Source organism: Pristis pectinata, unplaced genomic scaffold (genome assembly GCF_009764475.1).
Source record: "Pristis pectinata isolate sPriPec2 unplaced genomic scaffold, sPriPec2.1.pri scaffold_111_arrow_ctg1, whole genome shotgun sequence".
In the NCBI taxonomy this organism is placed as follows: Eukaryota; Metazoa; Chordata; class Chondrichthyes; order Rhinopristiformes; family Pristidae; genus Pristis; species Pristis pectinata.
This window is the reverse complement of record NW_026262461.1, coordinates 19,011-38,096: the sequence shown is the minus strand read 5'-3', so window position 1 is coordinate 38,096 and position 19,086 is coordinate 19,011. Positions and strand designations below refer to the sequence as shown.

At 62.6% G+C, this 19,086-nt stretch overlaps 1 protein-coding gene across 4 annotated transcripts in view; it reads left to right on the top strand.

Moving 5' to 3' along the window:
* The window catches only part of LOC127567106 (chromodomain-helicase-DNA-binding protein 8-like), a 60,716-nt gene extending 45,401 nt beyond the window's left edge, over positions 1–15,315 (top strand). For 3 of the 4 annotated variants that reach the window (XM_052009784.1, XM_052009780.1, XM_052009781.1), the window contains 9 exons: positions 492–700; positions 1,068–1,622; positions 2,481–2,644; positions 4,809–5,069; positions 5,480–5,908; positions 8,807–9,001; positions 12,388–12,507; positions 13,329–13,433; positions 14,302–15,315. In XM_052009784.1, the coding sequence (XP_051865744.1) occupies positions 492–700; positions 1,068–1,622; positions 2,481–2,644; positions 4,809–5,069; positions 5,480–5,908; positions 8,807–9,001; positions 12,388–12,507; positions 13,329–13,433; positions 14,302–14,904 (2,641 nt within the window). In that variant the 3' untranslated portion in view covers positions 14,905–15,315. The remainder of the gene's footprint in view (positions 1–491; positions 701–1,067; positions 1,623–2,480; positions 2,645–4,808; positions 5,070–5,479; positions 5,909–8,806; positions 9,002–12,387; positions 12,508–13,328; positions 13,434–14,301) is intronic. The other variant, XM_052009783.1, reaches the window with a different exon arrangement.
* The last annotated feature ends 3,771 nt before the right edge of the window (positions 15,316–19,086 follow it).

The following is a 19,086-nucleotide window of genomic DNA, read 5'->3' as shown; positions in this document are numbered from 1 at the left end:
GGGAGGTGGTAGGCGAGGGGCGGGAGGTGGTGGGCGAGGGGGAGGTAGGCGAGAGGCGGGGAGGGAGGAGGTAGGCGAGGGGCGGGGAGGGAGGTGGTAGGCGAGGGGCGGGGAGGGAGGAGGTAGGCGAGGGGGAGGAGGCAGGTGAGAGGGAGTGCAGGATCGGGATGTGGACGGGTAGGGGGAGGGAAGGGTGAGAGGGTACGGTGGGTGGGGGGTGTGACAGTGGAGGGACGGAGGGCTGGGTGAGGGGGGTGAGCAGGGGGCAAGCGCAGGCTGAGGGAGAAGTGTTTGGGGACAGGAGATGGGGAGCACTGGGGTGGGTCAGAGGGTCAGGGTCCGAGGGTCAGTCTCCCCACCCCCCGGGGGATCAGTATTCTCTCCCGCCCTCCCCCCGAGGGCTGGTGGACACTCGGGAGCCGTCTCCCCGTCACGGCGCCGGTGTGTGGGGAAGGAGGGGTCTGAACTGTTCACCCTCTCCCTCCCCACAGGTGGACAGGCAGGGAGGAGTCGGACTTCTACCGGGTGGTGTCCACCTTCGGTGTGGAGTTCGACCCCCACACCCGGCGCTACCAGTGGGACCGCTTCCGCGCCATCGCCCACCTGGAGAGGAAGACGGACGAGACCCTCACCCGGTACCTGCAGATGTTCATGGCCATGTGTCGCAGGGTGTGTGGGCTGCCCCTCGAGGAGGGGGAAGGTACGGCAGAGGGTGTGTGTGTGGGTTGGTGGGTGTGTGGGCTGCCCCTCGAGGAGGGGGAAGGTACGGCAGAGGGTGCGTGTGTGGGTTGGTGGGTGTGTGGGCTGCCCCTCGAGGAGGGGGAAGGTACGGCAGAGGGTGTGTGTGTCGGGGTGTGTGGGCTGCCCCTCGAGGAGGGGGAAGGTACGGCAGAGGGTGTGTGTGGGTCAATGTGTGTGTCAATCCGTTTGTGCGCACTTGTGCCAGGGCTGTGGTAAACACCAACCAACAGCTCAAACTAGGAGCACAGGACGTGCAGGGGTGGGTGAGGTGATCCTGCTGCTGCACAGTGGTGAACTAACTGGTTATCTCTCTCCTCTCCCCACAGAGTACCCGGACATGAGCCTGCTGGTGAAGCAGGTGACAGAGGAGCGCGCAACCCGCACCCTGTACCGCATCGAGCTGCTACGCCGGGTGCGGGAGGAGGTGCTGTGCCACCCCCAGCTGCAGGAGCACCTGCGGCTGTGCCAGCCCTCGCCCGAGCTGCCCGACTGGTGGGAGTGTGGCCGGCACGACCTGGAGCTGCTGCAGGGGGTGGCCAGGCACGGCCTCAGCCGCACCGACGCCCACCTGCTGACCGATCCCCGCCTCTCCTTCCGCGCCTGCCGCCGGTCCCAGCAGCCCGGCTCCCGCTGCTCTACCCCCTCCCACCCCCCCTCGCCCCTGCGCCCGCCCCCCGCCTGCTGCTCGGGGGCGGGGGCCGAGGGCCGGGGCGACTGCAGCCCCTTCCGGCCCGGCTCCCTCTTTGGGAAGGGGCCGGCCGGTCCCGGAGACTGGGAGCGGGAGTCCGACTCCGAGCTGGACAAGTCCTCCCTGGCCGACTCCTGCCCCAGCTCCTCCGAGGAGAGCGATGGAGACAAAGACCCGGACGACAAGCCCTGCTGTGAGTATGCATCAGCTGCCCGCCTCCCCGCTCTCCGGGACCCCCCTCCCCGCCCCGCCCGCCTCCCCGCTCTCCGGGACCCCCCTCCCCGCCCCGCCCCGCCCGCCTCCCCGCTCTCCGGGACCCCCCTCCCCGCCCCGCCCCGCCCGCCTCCCCGCTCTCCGGGACCCCCCTCCCCGCCCCGCCCCGCCCGCCTCCCCGCTCTCCGGGACCCCCCTCCCCGCCCCGCCCCGCCCGCCTCCCCGCTCTCCGGGACCCCCCTCCCCGCCCCGCCCCGCCCGCCTCCCCGCTCTCCGGGACCCCCCTCCCCGCCCCGCCCGCCTCCCCGCTCTCCGGGACCCCCCTCCCCGCCCCGCCCGCCTCCCCGCTCTCCGGGACCCCCCTCCCCGCCCCGCCCGCCTCCCCGCTCTCCGGGACCCCCCTCCCCGCCCCGCCCGCCTCCCCGCTCTCCGGGACCCCCCTCCCCGCCCCGCCCGCCTCCCCGCTCTCCGGGACCCCCCTCCCCGCCCCGCCCGCCTCCCCGCTCTCCGGGACCCCCCTCCCCGCCCCGCCCGCCTCCCCGCTCTCCGGGACCCCCCTCCCCGCCCCGCCCGCCTCCCCGCTCTCCGGGACCCGCCTCCCCGCTCTCCGGGACCCGCCTCCCCGCTCTCCGGGACCCCCCTCCCCGCCCCGCCCGCCTCCCCGCTCTCCGGGACCCCCCTCCCCGCCCCGCCCGCCTCCCCGCTCTCCGGGACCCCCCTCCCCGCCCCGCCCACCTCCCCGCCCGCCTCTCCGCCCTCCGGGACCCCCTCAGCATTCCACTGCTTGCCCTCCTGCCCCCACCCCCCCCCCCCCCATTAACCCTGCCCTCTCCTCCAGCCGAGGCTCCGTCACACTCGAAGACCTACGACGAGGAGAGCATGATCTCAGTCAACACCTCCAGAGACGAGACGCTGGACTGTTTCCTCAATGATGAGCTGGAGACCGGCCTGGGTGACCTCCTGCAGGACAAGCAGCAGCTCCCGGCGCCCGGCTGGCCCAAGGTAGGGCAGTCCCCATCCCCTCCCACCCTCTCCACGTTCCCCCACCCCCCTCAGTGGGGCGGGGAATTCCCGAGCCACAGGGAGGATCTGGTTCCGGATAACAGAGCGAGCACTAGGGACCTGTCACCCAAGGGGCATGTGGGGAAGAGTGATCATAATATCGCCACCATTGACTAAACTACCACAGTTGGCGGCTCGACAGTCAGGGGAGGGGTGGGGTTGGAGGGGGCAGGTTCCAAGTGTGGGTTGGGGACAGGGTGACAGGTCAGGAGGAGGCAGCCCCCGTGCTCTGCTCTGTGAAGCCGTGTCTGGTCCTCTCCTGCCTGTCTGCTCATCTCCCTCTCAGGCGCCACCAGTCCCAGATACCCCATTGGGGGACCACTCTCTCACCACCACCATCCTTGCCCCATCAAAAGACCTCCCTCTGTTCTGAGGAGGTGACGAAGGTGATTTATGAGAGCAGGGCAATGGCTGCTGTCTATGTGGAGTTGAGTTAAGCCAAGCTCCCTCATGGTAGGCTAACCCAGAAAATTAAGGTCACTGGGATTTGTGGAGAGTTGGTAGGTTGGATCTAAAGCTGGCTTGCCGGTTGAAGACAGGGGAGTAGTGGAGGGGTGTTTGGCTGGAGGCCAGTGGGCAGTGGTGTTCTGCGGGGATCTGTACTGGGACCTCTGCTGTCTGTGATGTATGGAAATGACCTGGATGAAAACGTGGATGGGTGGGGTGGTAAGTTCGCAGATGATACAACGATCGGTGGTGTTGTGGACGGTGTAGAAGGTTGCCCAAGGATACAGCGGGATATGGATCAGTTACAGATATGGCCGAAGAAATGGCAGATGGAGTTTAATCCGGGCAAGTGTGAGGTGTTGCACTTTGGGAGGTCAGATGTACAGGGACAGGACACAGTTAATGGCAGGACCCTTAACGGTGTTGGTGTACAGAGGGATCCTGGGGTCCACGCCCACAGTTCCCTGAAAGTGGCTGCATAGGTCGACAGGGCGGTAAAGAAGGCGTACGGCACGCTCGCCTTCATCGGTCGGGGCGTCGAGTACAAGAGTCAGGAAGTCGTGTTACAGCTGTATAAAACTCTGGTCAGACCGCACTTGGATCATTGTGTGCAGTTCTGGTTGCCCTGTTACAGGAAGGGTGCAGGGACTTTGGAGAGGGTGCGGGAGAGGTTCACCAGGATGCTGCCTGGATTAGAGGGCAGGAGCTATAAGGAGAGGTTGGACAGACTTGGGTTGTTTTCTCTGGAGCGGCAGAGGCTGTGGGGAGACCTGATGGAGGTTTTATTATGAGAGGCACAGATAAGGTAGATAGGGTGACAATGTCAGATACTGGAGGGCGTGGGTTTAAGGTGAGAGGGGGAAAGTTCACAGGAGATGTGCGGGGCAGGTTTTGTTTTTAGCACAGAGAGCGGTGGGTGCCTGGAATGTGCTGCCAGGGTTGGGGGTGGAGGCAGATACGATGGAGGGGTTTAAAAGGCTGTTAGACACAGGGATATGCAGGGGTTGGAGGGAGATGGATCTTGTGCAGGGATATGGGATTAGTTTAATTCTGCATTGTGTTCAGTCCAGATATGGTGGGCCGGTTCCTGTGCTGGACTGTTCTGCGTCCCCTTGATCTCCCCAACTCCAGTGAGTCTCCTGCCCAAGCCCCCTCCCCACGTCACCCCTTCCTTCCTGCCAAAGTGGGCGCCCTCACCTTTTCTGACATTTGTAACCCCCCCCAGCCCATCTGTGTCCCTCCGTGTGTCCGTGTCACACAGGGCGGAGGTCACACCCCTCATATGAAATGGGCCCTGTAAATTAGGGTAAATACCCCCTTCAATTAAAGGGGCAGTAATTAGGGCGCCTTCAAATAAGGAGGCAGAAGTTTGGGCAGACTCCACCCCCTCCATTAGCCTACCATATCCTTTCTTAAATGGGAGGTAAACACTTCACTTCCTGACCGTCCCCGTCCTGTGTTCCACCACCAACCCCCCACCGCCCCCCGCATGCACTCGCACACAAACACCCCCATATCTTGTGTCTCACACAGATCCCGTCCTGTGTTTCTCTCTCACACATGAATGAATACACAGACACAGAGACACAATGTGTGGACCCTGTCTCCCTGTCTCCCTCCCTCCCCTCTCTCTCTGAAGCTCTCTCACCTCCCCCAGGACCGAGTGCTGATCAACCGCATCGACATGGTGTGCCACACGGTGCTGACTGGCTGCTGGCCCACCCCGCGGAGGGCACAGTGCGAGCCCGCCGTGCGCCTGCCGGCCTGCCCTGACACCCCCTCGCTGATGGAGAGCCCTGGGGAATCCCCGGTGCCCACGCCAGGCAGCCTGACCATCGACGAGGACACCGCCTCCGCCCAGTTCACCAAGGTGAAGAAACACATCCGCGAGAAGGAGTTCACGGTCAAAATTAACAATGTACGTACCGCGGCGCCTGGATCAGAGACCCCAGGACTGTCACCCTCACCCTCGCCTCTGTCCAGGCTTCTCTCCTCTCTCTCTCTCCTCTCTCTCTCTTCGCTCTCTCTCTTCTCTCTCAGCACCCTTGGGTGGGTGAAAACGTCCCTTTCTCCCTGTGTTGGGTGCTCTGGGAGGGGGGTCTGGGGTGGTGAGGGAGTGAGGCAGAGGGTCTGGAGTCATTCTAACTGCTGCAGGGGGAAGAGAGGACGGCCGTGCCCTCCAGCAGTCGGACAGTAGGGCAGGGAGGAGTGCTCGGGATTCCCACCCCTACTGTTTGGTAATCATTCTGTCTCTTCCCCACCCTCCACCCCCCCTCCCCTCCTCTTCCCCGCGCCCACCTCCCCCTGCTCCCCCCCCCGCCCCCCCAGGAGGACGGTCTGAAGCTGACCTTCCACAAGCAGCACCGGAGGCGTCGCCGGCGGCTGGATATGGGGGACGAGGGGTCCCGGGGGCGCCCGCTGGCTCCTGGCCTGCGCGACAGCCAGTCGGCCTCGGACAGCGGCCCAGAGACGGGGGCAGAGTGTCCCCGCACCGCCCCCCTTACCCCCTCTGCCCTGCTGGACCACGGCTTCCCCCTGAAGGGGCCGGGGGAGCGGGAGGGGGGCAGCCCCAACCCCCACACCATCCGCTGCCAGCTGGACGCGGTGCTGAGCGCTGGCAACAGCCCCCTCTGGAGGCACTCGGTCAACGGGCAGCTGGCCGGCGCGCACAACCTCGGCAAGAAACGGCGGGGCCGGCAGAAGAATGTGGACCGGATCGAGCTGATGCAGCAGAGTCCGGGCCAGGGGCTGTGTACCGTGAGTTTCCCGGGGTCGGGGGCCGTGTACCGTGAGTGTCCCAGGGTAGAGGGGAGGGTGAGGGGGTCGGGGGCCGTGTACCGTGAGTGTCCCGGGGTCGGGGGGAGGGTGAGGGGGTCGGGGGCTGTGTACCGTGAGTGTCCCGGGGTCGGGGGCCGTGTACCGTGAGTATCCCGGGGTCGGGGGGAGGGTGAGGGGGTCGGGGGCCGTGTACCGTGAGTGTCCCGGGGTCGGGGGGAGGGTGAGGGGGTCGGGGGCCGTGTACCGTGAGTGTCCCGGGGTCGGGGGCCGTGTACCGTGAGTGTCCCGGGGTCGGGGGGAGGGTGAGGGGGTCGGGGGCCGTGTACCGTGAGTGTCCCGGGGTCGGGGGGAGGGTGAGGGGGTCGGGGGCCGTGTACCGTGAGTGTCCCGGGGTCGGGGGGAGGGTGAGGGGGTCGGGGGCCGTGTACCGTGAGTGTCCTGGGGCCGTGGGGCTGTTTACCGTGAGTGTCCCGGGGTCAGGGGGAGGGAGAGGGGGTCGGGGGCCGTGTACCGTGAGTCTCCTGGGGCCGTGGGGCTGTGTACCGTGAGTGTCCCGGGGTCGGGGGCCGTGTACCGTGAGTGTCCCGGGGTCGGGGGGAGGGTGAGGGGGTCGGGGGCCGTGTACCGTGAGTGTCCTGGTGCCGTGGGGCTGTTTACCGTGAGTGTCCCGGGGTCAGGGGGAGGGAGAGGGCGTAGGGGGCCGTGTACCGTGAGTGTCCCGGGGTCGGGGGCCGTGTACCGTGAGTGTCCCGGGTCGGGGGCCGTGTATGAGTGTCCCGGGGTCGGGGGGAGGGTGAGGGGGTCGGGGGCCGTGTACCGTGAGTGTCCTTGTGCCGTGGGGCTGTTTACCGTGAGTGTCCCGGGGTCAGGGGGAGGGAGAGGGCGTAGGGGGCCGTGTACCGTGAGTGTCCCGGGGTCGGGGGCCGTGTACCGTGAGTGTCCCGGGGTCGGGGGCCGTGTACCGTGAGTGTCCCGGGGTCGGGGGCCGTGTACCGTGAGTGTCCCGGGGTCGGGGGCCGTGTACCGTGAGTGTCCCGGGGTCGAGGGCCGTGTACCGTGAGTGTCCTGGGGTAGAGGGGAGGGTGAAGGGGTCGGGGGCCGTGTACAGTGAGTGTCCCGGGGCCGTGGAGCTGTGTACCGTGAGTGTCCTGGGGTCGGGGGGAGGGTGAGGGGGTCAGGGGCTGTGTACCGTGAGTGTCCCGGGGTCGGGGGGAGGGTGAGGGGGTCGGGGGCCGTGTACCGTGAGTGTCCTGGGGCCGTGGGGCTGTTTACTGTGAGTGTCCCGGGGTCGGGGGAGGGAGAGGGGGTCGGGGGCTGTGTACCGTGAGTGTCCCGGGGTCAGGGGGAGGGTGAGGGTGTCGGGGGCCTTGTACCGTGAGTGTCCTGGGGCCGTGGGGCTGTGTACTATGAGTGTCCTGGGGCTGTGGGGCTGTGTACTGTGAGTGTCCTGGGGCCGTGGAGCTGTGTACCGTGAGTGTCCCGGGGTCGGGGGGAGGGTGAGGGGGTCGGGGGCCGTGTACCGTGAGTGTCCCAGGGTAGGGGGGAGGGTGAGGGGGTTGGGGGCCGTGTACCGTGAGTGTCCCGGGGCCGTCGAGCTGTGTACCGTGAGTGTCCCGGGGTTGGGGGGAGGGTGAGGGTGTCAGGGGCCGTGTACCGTGTGTCCCGGGGTCGTGGGGCTGTGTACCGTGAGCGTCCCAGGGTCGGGGGCTGTGTACCGTGAGCCTCCCGGGGTCAGGGGGAGGGTGAGGGGGTCGGGGGCTGTGTACCGTGAGGGTCCCGGGGTTGGGGGGAAGGAGAGGGGGCCGGGGGCTGTGTACTGTAAGTGTCCCGGGGCCGTGGGGCTGTGTACTGGCTGTGTACCATGAGTGTTCCGGGGCTGTGGGGCTGTGTACTGTGTGTCCCGGGGTCGTGGGGCTGTGTACTGGCTGTGTACCATGAGTGTCCCGGGGCCGTGGGGCTGTGTACTGTGTGTCCCGGGGTCGTGGGGCTGTGTACTGGCTGTGTACCATGAGTGTTCCGGGGTCGGGGGCTGTGTACTGTGAGCGTCCCGGGGTCAGGGGGAGGGAGAGGGGGTCGGGCCCTGTGTACCGTGTGTGTCCCCGGGTCAGGGGCTGTATATTGGCTGTGTACCTTGAGTGTCCCGGGGCCGTGGGGCTGTGTATTGGCTGTGTACCTTGAGTGTCCCGGGGCCGTGGGGCTGTGTATTGGCTGTGTACCTTGAGTGTCCCGGGGTTGGGGCCTGTGTACTGTGTGTGTCCAGGGGTCAGGGGCTGTATACCGGCTGTGTACCGTGGGTGTCCCGGGGCCGGGGGCTCTGTACCGTGGGTGTCCTGGGGCCGGGGGCTGTGTACCGTGGGTGTCCCGGGGTTGGGGGAGGGGGGGAATTGGGACCAGAGATGAGGAGTGAGGGAGTTAGGTAGGGCGACTAGGGGCGGAGGGAGGGAGGGTCCAGGTGCAGAGGAGTGTGGGAGGGGGAAGTGGGGAGGGAGGGGAGACAAGGGGGGGAGGGAGGAGGGTGCGGGACCAGCAGGTGGTGGGGGGATGGGAGGGAGGGGGACCTGAGGGGCAGGAGGAGGGAGGAAGTGAGGGGGACTGGTGGGTGAGGGAGGGAAACTGAAGGGAGAGACGGGGCAGGGTGTCTGCTCTGTGACTGGGTCGGTGCAGTGACCGGTCTCCCTGTTTCTGCCCCACCCACAGGTGAATGGGGAGGAGGGAGAAGATCCTGGAGGAGGGAGGGGAGTGGAACTGGAGGGAGGAAGGGTGGAGGGAGAGTGACCGGTGGGAGGGAGGGGGACGGACTGCGGAGAGGGTGCAGGGTCTGCTCCGACTGGGACGGTGCAGTGACCGGTCTACCTGTTTCCCCCCCCCCCCCAACAGGCGAACGGGGAGGGGGAGCGGACTCTGGAGGACCCCCAGCCCCGCCGGGCGGAGCTGGACATGGACACGAGGATCCCTGTGGTCAGTAAGCTGGACGGCACGGTGCTGGCAGGCGACGAAGCCCCCCGGCGCCGCGAGCTCGACCACTGGCTCAAGCTGCACCCGGACTTCGCTGTCGACCCCAGCTGCCTGGCGGTGAGTCGGGATTGGACTCCGGGCGGGAGGGGAGGGGCTGTGGGATCAGACTCCTGGGGGGAGGTGTGGTGCGGCGAGGCAGCGAGAGAAACCCTTGGCAAATATATGAGGTGGGGACAAGTGAGGTCGTCGAACAGCTCAGCACGGAGACAGACCCTTCGGCGCAACTGGTCCGTGCTGACCCAGATCCCCGTCTGAGCCAGTCCCACCTACTCGTGTTTGGCCCGTATCCCTCTGAACTTTCCCCACCCACGGACCCTTCCACTGGCAGCTCGTTCCACACACGGACCACCCTCTGGGTGAGGAAGTTGCCCCTCGGGTCCCCATTAAATCTCCCCCCTCTCACCTTAAACCTGTGCCCTCTGGTTCTCGATTCCCCAACCCTGGGGAACAGACTGTGACCGCCCACCCTATCGATGCCCCTCGTGGGTTTATACACCTCTATAAGGTCGCCCCTCACACTCCAAGGAATAAAACCATAGAACCATACAGCACAAAACAGGCCCTTCAGCCCACCATGTTGTGCCGTCCATCAAACCACCCTCACACTACCTCACCCTTTCCTCCCGCATATCCCCCCATCTCACATTCCTCCATGTGCCCATCCAACAAGCTCTTGAACCTGTCCAATGTAGCTGCCTCCACCACCACCCCAGGCGGTGCATTCCATGCACCAACCACTCTCTGGGTGAAAAACCTCCCCCGACATCTCCTCTGAACCTCCCACCCATAACCTTAAAGCCATGCCCTCTCGTCTTGAGCATTGGTGCCCTGGGAAGGAGGTGCTGGCTGTCTACTCTATCTATTCCTCTCAATATTTTATACACCTCTATCATGTCTCCTCTCATCCTCCTCCTTTCCAGTGAATAAAGCCCTAGCACCTTAAGCCTTTCCTCATATTCCATACGCTCTAATCCAGGCAGCATCCTAGTAAATCTCCTCTGCACCCTCTCCAACGCCTCCACATCCTTCCTATAATGCGGCTACCAGAACTGAACACAGTACTCTTAAGTGTGACCTAACTAGAGTTTTGTAGAGCTGCATCGTCACTTCGCGGCTCTTAAACTCAATCCCACAATTTATGAAAGCCAACATCCCATTGGCCTTCTTAACTGCTCTTTCCATCTGTGAGGCAACTTTCAGTGAACTGTGAATATGAACCCCCAGATCCCTCTGCTCCTCCACACTGCCAAGTACCTTGCCATTTACCCAGTACTCTGCCCTGGAGTTTGTCCTTCCAAAGTGTCCCACCTCACACTTCTCCGGATTGAACTCCATCTGCCACTTGTCAGCCCAGCTCTGCATCCTATCAATATCCCTCTGTAAGTTCCGACAGCCCTCCACACTATCCACAACACCGCCTATCTCAGTGTCGCCCACAAACTTACTAACCCAGCCCTCCACCCCCTCATCTAAGTCATCTATAAATATCACAAAAAGTAGAGGTCCCAGAACCGATCCCTGCGGGACACCACTAGTCACTGCCTTCCAATCCGAGGGCACTCCTTCCACCACAACCCTCTGCTTTCTACAGGCAAGCCAATTCCTAATCCACACAGCCAAGCTTCCCTGGATCCCTTGGCCTCTGACCTTCTGAAGAAGCCTACCATGAGGAACCTTATCAAACGCCTTACTAAAATCCATATAGACCACATCCACCGCACTACCCTCATCAATCCTCCTCGTCACCTCAAAGAACTCTATCAGGCTTGTGAGGCAAGATCTTCCCTTCACAAAGCCATGCTGGCTGTCCCTAATCAGTCCATGATTCTCTAAATGCTCATAGATCCTATCTCTTAGAATCCTTTCTAACAGCTTACCCACCACAGACGTAAGGCTCACTGGTCTGTAATTCCCTGGACTATCCCTACTACCTTTTTTGAACAAGGGGACAACATTCGCCACCCTCCAATCCTCCGGCACCATCCCCGTGACAACAAGGACTCAAAGATCCTTACCAGCGGTTCAGCAATCTCCTCCAACCTGCCTGACCTCTCTCCGTAACTCAGTCCCTCGAGTCCCGGCAACATCCTCGTAAATCTCCCTATTGCTCCCACGTCCTTCCTATAGTGCGGTGACCAGAGTTGCGCATGGTTCTCCAGGTGCAGTCCCACCAATGTTTTGTATAGCTACAACGTGACCTCCCAATTCGTCGACTGATGAAGGCAAGCGTTCCACACACCTTCCACCCTCCCCATCTGTGTCTCAGACTTTCTGCAAATGGTGGACTTGTGCCCCCAGGGCCCTCTACACCAGTGCATCAGTGGTTAGGAAGGCAAATGACAGGTTGGCCTTGAGTACAAGACGGCTGGAAATCAGAAATCAGGAAGGATCAGTCCAGTTGTACAGGACGTTGGTGAGGCTGTACCTGCGCACTGGCATTAACAACGGGTCTACTGGTGTTGGCGGGGATGGTGCTGAGGAAGGTGTACGTCATGCCTTCATTGCTCAGGGTGCTATGTATAACAGTCGGGAAGTCATGTTGCAGCTTTATAAAACTGCAGTTAGGCCACATCTGGAGTATCGTCTGCAGTTCTGGTCGCCCCGTTTACAGGAAGGGTGCGGGGGCTTTGGAGGGGGTGCAGGAGAGGTTCACTGGATTAGAGAGCAGGAGCTATAAGAAGAGGTCAGACAGACTTGGGTTGTTTTCTCTGGAGCGGCAGAGGCTGAGGGGAGGCCTGATGGAGGTTTATAAGATGACGAGAGGCACAGAGAGAGCAGACAGCCGGGATCTTTTCCCCAGGGTGGAAATGTCCGATACCGGAGGGCGTGGGTTTAAGGTGGGGGTGGGGGGGGAGATGTGCAGGGCGGGTTTTTTGCACAGAGAGCGGTGGGTGCCTGGAATATGCTGCCAGGGGTGGGGGTGGAGGCAGATACGATGGAGGGGTTTGAGAGGCTGTTAGACAGACACAGGGATGTGCGGGGAATGGAGGGAGATGGACGCTGTGCAGGGAGAAGGGGTTTGTTCTGTTGGCATCAAGGTCGGCACAGATGGTGTGGGCTGAAGGGCCTGTCCCTGAGCTGTACTGTTGTATATTCCGCGTAAACCACAAGAGGTTCACCAGGATGAAAAGTCTGTCCCCATCGCCGGAAGAGAGCAGTGTGATCTGAGGGGAGGGGGCAACGGGAGATGTTCCCACTGGTGGGAGCACTCACTTAAACCTGGGTGTGTAGGAACTTCTCTCAGAGCTGTGGGGTGGGGAATCTCTGGAGTTCTGATTCTCTGCCCCTTGGGGGGGGGGGGGGGTGTGGTTTGCCACAGGAGAGGCGATGGGGTCTGGGGTGGATCAGTATGGAACAGTGGGGGGGCAGGATTGGTGGGGGTGGGGCCCTCCCCCCTCTGCTGGGGCGGGACGGGGACTGAGCCGGGCTCTGTCGCTTTGCAGTTCGTGGAGGACAGGCCAAAGCAGAAGCGACATCGCTGCCGAAATCCCCACAAGCTGGATGTCAACGCGCTGACTGGAGACGAGAGGGTCCCCGTCATCAACCGGCGGAACGGCAAGAAGGTGAGCCCCGTGGGGGTGGGGGGAGAATCCGGGGTCCGCGCGGGCAGGAGGGGGTATCAACTTCGCACAGCACCAAGGGGCAGGAGGGTCAGTGATTTACCCCACCTGGGGTCAGTGAGGTGTCGGGGCAGTGATTTACCCCACCTGGGGTCCATGGGGGCGGGGGCAGTGACTTATCCCACCTGGGGTGGTCAGTGGGGTGGGGTCAGTGATTTACCCCGCCTGGGGTCGGTGAGGTGTCGGGGCAGTGACTTACCCCACCTGGGGTCAGTGAAGGGTGGGGGCGGTGATTTACCCCACCTGGGGGTCAGTGGTGCATGTGGGGACAAATTTACCTCTCCTGGGGTCAGTGGGGTGGGTGCAGAGATTTACCCCTCCTGGGGTCAGTGGGGTGTGGGGACAGAGATTTACCTCTCCTGGGGTCAGTGGGGATGTGGGGACAGAGATTTACTCCTCCTGGGGTTGGTGGGGTGTGGGAACAGAAATTTACCTCTCCTGGGGTCAGTGGGGTGGGTGCAGAGATTTACCCCTCCTGGGCTCAGTGGGGTGTGGGGACAGAGATTTACCCCTTCTGGGGTCAGTGGGGATGTGGGGACAGAGATTTACCCCTCCTGGGGTCGGTGGGGATGTGGGGACAGTGATTTACCCCTCCTGGGGTCAGTGGGGTGTGGGGACAGAGATTTACCTCTCCTGGGGTCAGTGGGGATGTGGGGACAGTGATTTACCCCTCCTGGGGTCAGTGGGGCGTGTGGGGACAGTGACTTACCCTACCTGGGGTCGGTGGAGTATGAGTCATGCTGCAATTGCCCCCTGTGTTTCAGCTGGGAGGGGGATTCGCTCCACCGATCAGAGATCTTCAGAAATGGCTGCAGGAAAACACTGAATACGGAGTCGCGCAGGAGTGGGCCGACGTCATCAAACAGTCGGTGCGTTTGTGGGGCTTCCCCCTCCCCGGGAGTGTGTGACGGGACGGTGCAGGGGGAGCCTCACCCTGTGTGTGACCCCGGGAGTGTATGACGGGACGGTGCGGGGGGAGCCTCACCCTGTGTGTGACCCCGGGAGTGTGTGACGGGACGGTGCGGGGGGAGCCTCACCCTGTGTCTGACCCCGGGAGTGTGTGACGGGACGGTGCGGGGGGAGCCTCACCCTGTGTCTGACCCCGGGAGTGTGTGACGGGACGGTGCGGGGGGAGCCTCGCCCTGTGTGTGTGACGGGATGGTGCGGGGGGAGCCTTGCCCTGTGTCTGACCCCGGGAGTGTGTGATGGGACGGTGCGGGGGGAGCCTCGCCCTGTGTCTGGTGCCGGGAGTGTGTAACGGGACGGTGCGGGGGGAGCCTCACCCTGTGTGTGTGATGGGACGGTGCGGGGGGGGAGCCTCGCCCTGTGTCTGATGCCGGGAGTGTGTGACGGGACGGTGCGGGGGGAGCCTTGCCCTGTGTCTGATGCCGGGAGTGTGTAACGGGACGGTGCGGGGGGAGCCTCGCCCTGTGTGTGACCCCGGGAGTGTGTGACGGGACAGTGCGGGGGGAGCCTCGCCCTGTGTCTGATGCCGGGAGTGTGTAACGGGACGGTGCGGGGGGAGCCTCGCACTGTGTGTGACCCCGGGAGTGTGTGACGGGATGGTGCGGGGGGAGCCTCACCCTGTGTGTGACCCCGGGAGTGTATGACGGGACGGTGCGGGGGGAGCCTCGCCCTGTGTGTGTGACAGGACGGTGCAGTAGGGATGGACTCACCACTCTCTGATGCGGTCTCCTTGTCCTGCCCCTCCCTGCCCTCGTCCCTCCCCTCCCACAGGGCTACCTCGCCGAGGACATGTTCGACCGTATCCTGACGGGCCCGGTGGTGCCAGAGGAGGGCCGGAAGAGGGGCCGGAGACCCAAGCACCTGGCGGCGGCCATGCAGGTGAACTCGCTGCTGGCCAGCGGCGTGCTGGATGCGGGAAGCTTGCAGAGCCTGCAGAAGAACCTGCACTCCCTGCAGCTGGCTGGGCTGATGGGTTACCCGGGGGCGGGGCAGGCCGGTGATCCGGGGTCGGGCCTGCCCCTGGGCCCTAGTGCGGCCCCTGCTGCTGCCGAGAGCCAGGCCGGGCCCCAGGAGCCCTCCCCGGGCAGCGCCCTGACTCTCAGTCCCCTGGTGCTGTCGGGGATGTACGGCGGGGGGATGTACCTACCCCAGGGCTTCGGGGTGGGCGTGCCCGAGCTGACTTTGGGCGGCCTGGAGCAGGCCAAGACTCTGGGGGCGCGCGGGAGCCCGTTCCCGGCCGGGGGACACCCGGCGGAGGCGGCCGACGATCTCTCTCAGGGTTACGACAGCACCGACGACAAGACCGACTTCTGCCACTCCCTCATCGACGACCCCATGATGCCCACCAACTCTGACCTGAGCGGCGATGACTGAGGCTGGCTGGCATGTGGGCTGGGGGCTCCCCCCTTCCTCTCCTCTCCTCCCCTCCCCTCTCCCCCCTCATTCCTCCAACCCCCAGGACCGGGGCAGGAGCAGGAGACGCGCCTGGGTTCGGTGCTCTCTTGAGGCCGGGGTTGGACTCAAAGGGGGGGTCCCTCCCTTCCTCCCTCTCTCTTGGAGCTGGGAGCAGTGCCAAGCCAGTGATCCGCCCTGTTCCTGGGGTGGGGGACGGGCGGTGTCTGAATTCAGGGAGTGCTGCAGGGACCAGGGCAGGGAGACCCCAGACCATCCCACCTTCGCCTGAACCCCAGACATGTTCCTCTGACCCCCACAGTCAGCAGCATCACGGGACTCTACCCTCTGGGGACTGGTGTCTCTCTCTCTCACTCTCTGTCTGTCTGTGTCTCTCGCTCTGTGTTTCTATCTGTGTCTCTCTGTCTCTATTTGCCTCTTGTCTCTATTTGCCTCTCTCTCTGCCTCCCCTCTCTCTCTCTCTGCCTCCCCTCTCTCTCTCTCTCTGCCTCCCCTCTCTCTCTCTCTGCCTCCCCTCTCTCTCTCTCTGCCTCCCCTCTCTCTCTCTCGCTCTCTCTCTGCCTCCCCTCTCTCTCTCTCGCTCTCTCTCTGCCTCCCCTCTCTCTCTCTCGCTCTCTCTCTGCCTCCCCTCTCTCCTATGGGATATCTGTACACTGGTGTCCCTTGGTCCCTTCTGAACTGCCCCCCAACCCTGTACCAGTCCCCATCCGCTGCTCCCCACCCTGTACCAGTGCCCGGTCTGGGTACCTGTGGCTGCTGCTCGTGAGACCCCCTCCCGCTCCCTGCGCCTGCTCCCTGGCCCCCGGGGCAGCAAGGGAAAGGAACTGTTGCCCGGGGAGAACCGATCTCACCCAGTGTCCGGCGGCACCGAAGTCCTCGGCCAGGGAATTCCACATCCGACCAGGCTGCGTTCCGAGGAGTCGGGGGAATCGCTCCCACACCGCTGGAGCCGAGGAAAGGAACTTTAATAATAAAATTCCAGGGAAAAAAAAGGAGAAAAAAACTTTTGGGGTGGGAGGGAGGAACGACTTTTTTTTAAAGAAAAAGTGATGTGTTGGGACTGAAATAGTCGCGCGTGTGTGACACGGACGGCACGCGTATATACGCGTGTGCACACACACACATCCACACACACACACACACACACACACACACACACACACACACACAGAGCGAGGAGACGAGGTTTAAATTATTTCATGAATTTGTGACAGGGCAAGGTGTATATTTAACTGCAATGGATGTGAGCACAATGTGTCCTGTTCCAGTGTACCTACAGATCCTTATCATTTTCACTGGAGATGTGTAAATAAACAGAGGAAAGATCCAGGGCTTTTTTTCCTGTAGTAACGTTTCTGGCTCTCCCTTTGTCCTGCACCCACGGGGTTCACACTGGCAACTCTCTCTGCCCTCCCCCCCCCCCACCCCCGTAACAGCGGGAGGTGGAACCCCTGTCCCTACACCTCCTTCCCCCACCACCACCTGGGGACCTGATAAGCCCCTCCCCTCCTCCAACCCCCTCCCGCTGCATCCGGTGCTCCCAACGTGGCCTCTCCATTTCGGAGACCGGACACAGACGGGCACCTCCGCTGTGGCCGTCCCCAGATCCCGGTGGCTGGACGTTTTAATTCCCCCTCCCTGTTCCCCACATCCAGCTGTCCGCCCTCAGAACCCCCACCACCAGGGAGAGGCTCCTCATATCCCCTCCTGGGTGGTCTACAACCCTCTCTCTCCTGATCTACCCAGTTCCTCCTAGCCAGCCCAGACCCCCATCACCCTCTCCCCTCCTCTACCTGCCCTGCACCCACTGGGTCCCCCTCACCCTACTGTTCTCATCTGTCCTCCCCACTTCCCCATTCCCACCCTGCCCTCCTCAGCTGGCCCCACCCCTTCACTATTCCAGTCTTGACCCGAAACATCGACTGTCTGTTTCCCTTCTGACCCGCTGAGTCCCTCCAGCACCGTGTGTGTTGTGAACCTCTCCTGCTGGAGGGACCCGACAGGTCCCCATCAGGAAGGATGCAGGGCTTGCCGCTTCCTTCTGGGCAACAGACCCAGCCAGTTCCCCTCCACCGCCTCCCTCCTCCATCTGGGACTCACCCTCAACAACTCTTGGTTCATCCCACTTTCTCCAGACCAAAGATGTAGCTTTGGGCACTCGCCTGGGCGCCAGCTATGGCTGACTTCATCGGCTATGTGGAACGGGCTGTGTTCCAAGCCTACACTGGTACCGCCCCCCAAACGCTTGCTCTGCTACATTGACTGCACTGGGGCTACTTCCTGCACTCGTGCTGAGCTCGTCAGATTCACCAACTTTCCCTCTGCGCTCAGCAGTCCCGCTGAAGGGTCTCGGCCCGAAACGTCGACTGTTCGTTGTCCCCCACAGATGCTGCCTGACCTGCTGGGTTTCTCCAGCACTTTGTGTGTTTTGCTCCGGGTTGCAACATCTGCAGGATTCTGTGTCTCCGTGTAAGTGTGCCCTACGCCAACTTTACCACCTGTGCGGCCACTTTCAGGGAGCTGTGGACGTGGACCTCAGGATCCCTCTGTACACCAACACCGTTAAGGGTCCTGCCATTAACTGTGTCCTGTCCCCTTTACATTTGACCTCCCAAAATGCAAGACCTCACACTTGCCCAGATTAAACTCCATCTGCCATTTCTCCGGCCGTATCTGTAACTGATCCATAGCCCACTGTATCCTTGGGCAACCTTCTACCTTGTCCACAACACCACCGATTGTTGTATCGTCTGCAAACTTCCTGAACAGCCTGCTACATTTCCAGCCAGGTCATTTCTATACATCACAGACAGCGGAAGTCCCAGCACGGATCCCTGGGGAAGACTACTGGTCATTGACCCACCCCCACCCCACCAGCCAGAGGAGCACCCCTCCACTGTGGCTGAGCCAGTACTGAATCCGATCTACCATGGATCCCATGTGCCTCAATCTGGCTCAGCCTGCCGTGGGGGACGTTGTCAGACACCCTACTGTGGTCAACGTCCACCACCAAACCCCATCAATCACCCTTGTCAGCACCTCAAAAAAACAAGTTAGTAAGACGTTGCCTCCACACACACACAGCCATGCTGACTGTCCCTAATCCATACTTTTCCAGCTGAGTAGATCCAATCCCACGAACCCTCTCCAATAATCTCCCCGATGTGATGCCCACCAGCCATTCATTCCCTGGTTTGTCCCCATTGCCCTCGAACAGAGGAACAACACTGGCCCCGCTCCAGTCCTCTGGGACCTCGCCTGTGGCTGGTGAGGACACGAAGGTCTCGGTCAAGGCCCCAGTGATCTCTCCCGATAACCTGGGATAGATCTCATCTGGCCCTGGGGACTTGCCCAGCCCAATGCTCTTCAATAGACCCAACACCAGCTCCTGGTGCCCTAGAATATCAGCACACCCCTCCCTGGTCTCAGCATCCTCCATGTCCCTCTCCTAGGTCAACGAGTACCCACTCTCCGGCCCCAGCCAGAAATCCCCTCAAGTGGTCCTACCTTCTCCCTCATCACCCTCTCGTAAAACACCTCGGGATTCTCTTCCATCCCACTCAGCAAGGACACCTCGTGCCTCCTGGTTCCCTGTTGATGTTCTCTCCTCCTTCGTGTTCCTCCAGGGCCCTGTCAGACTTCACGTGCACTTCCCTCCTGACTCAATCTGCAACATCCCTGGTTACCCAAGGATCCCTGACCTCCCTGTCCTGGTCTCCCTTCCCCATGGGACATGTTGGTCCTGGATTCTGACCGGCTGCCTTTGGACAGTTCCCTCATGTCAGATGTGGACTTAACCAATAACAGCCGCTCCCAAACTACCCTCCCCGGCTCCTGCCTCATACCGTTGTCAGCACACGCGGAACGCTGGAGGGACTCAGCGGGTCAGGCAGCATCCGTGGAGGGAAATAAACAGTCAGCATTTCGGGTCGAGACCCTTCATCAGGACTGGAGAGGAAGAGGGCAGAAGCCAGAATAAATGGGTGGAGGTGACAGATGAGTCCAGGTGAGGGGGGAAGGTAGGAGGAGGGGGGAGAGGTGATAAAAAGAGGCAGAGGGCTGAAGAAGAAGGAACATTTAGTTCCCTCCACAGATGCTGCCTGACCTGCCAAGTTCCTTCAGCACTTTGTGTGTGTGTTGCCC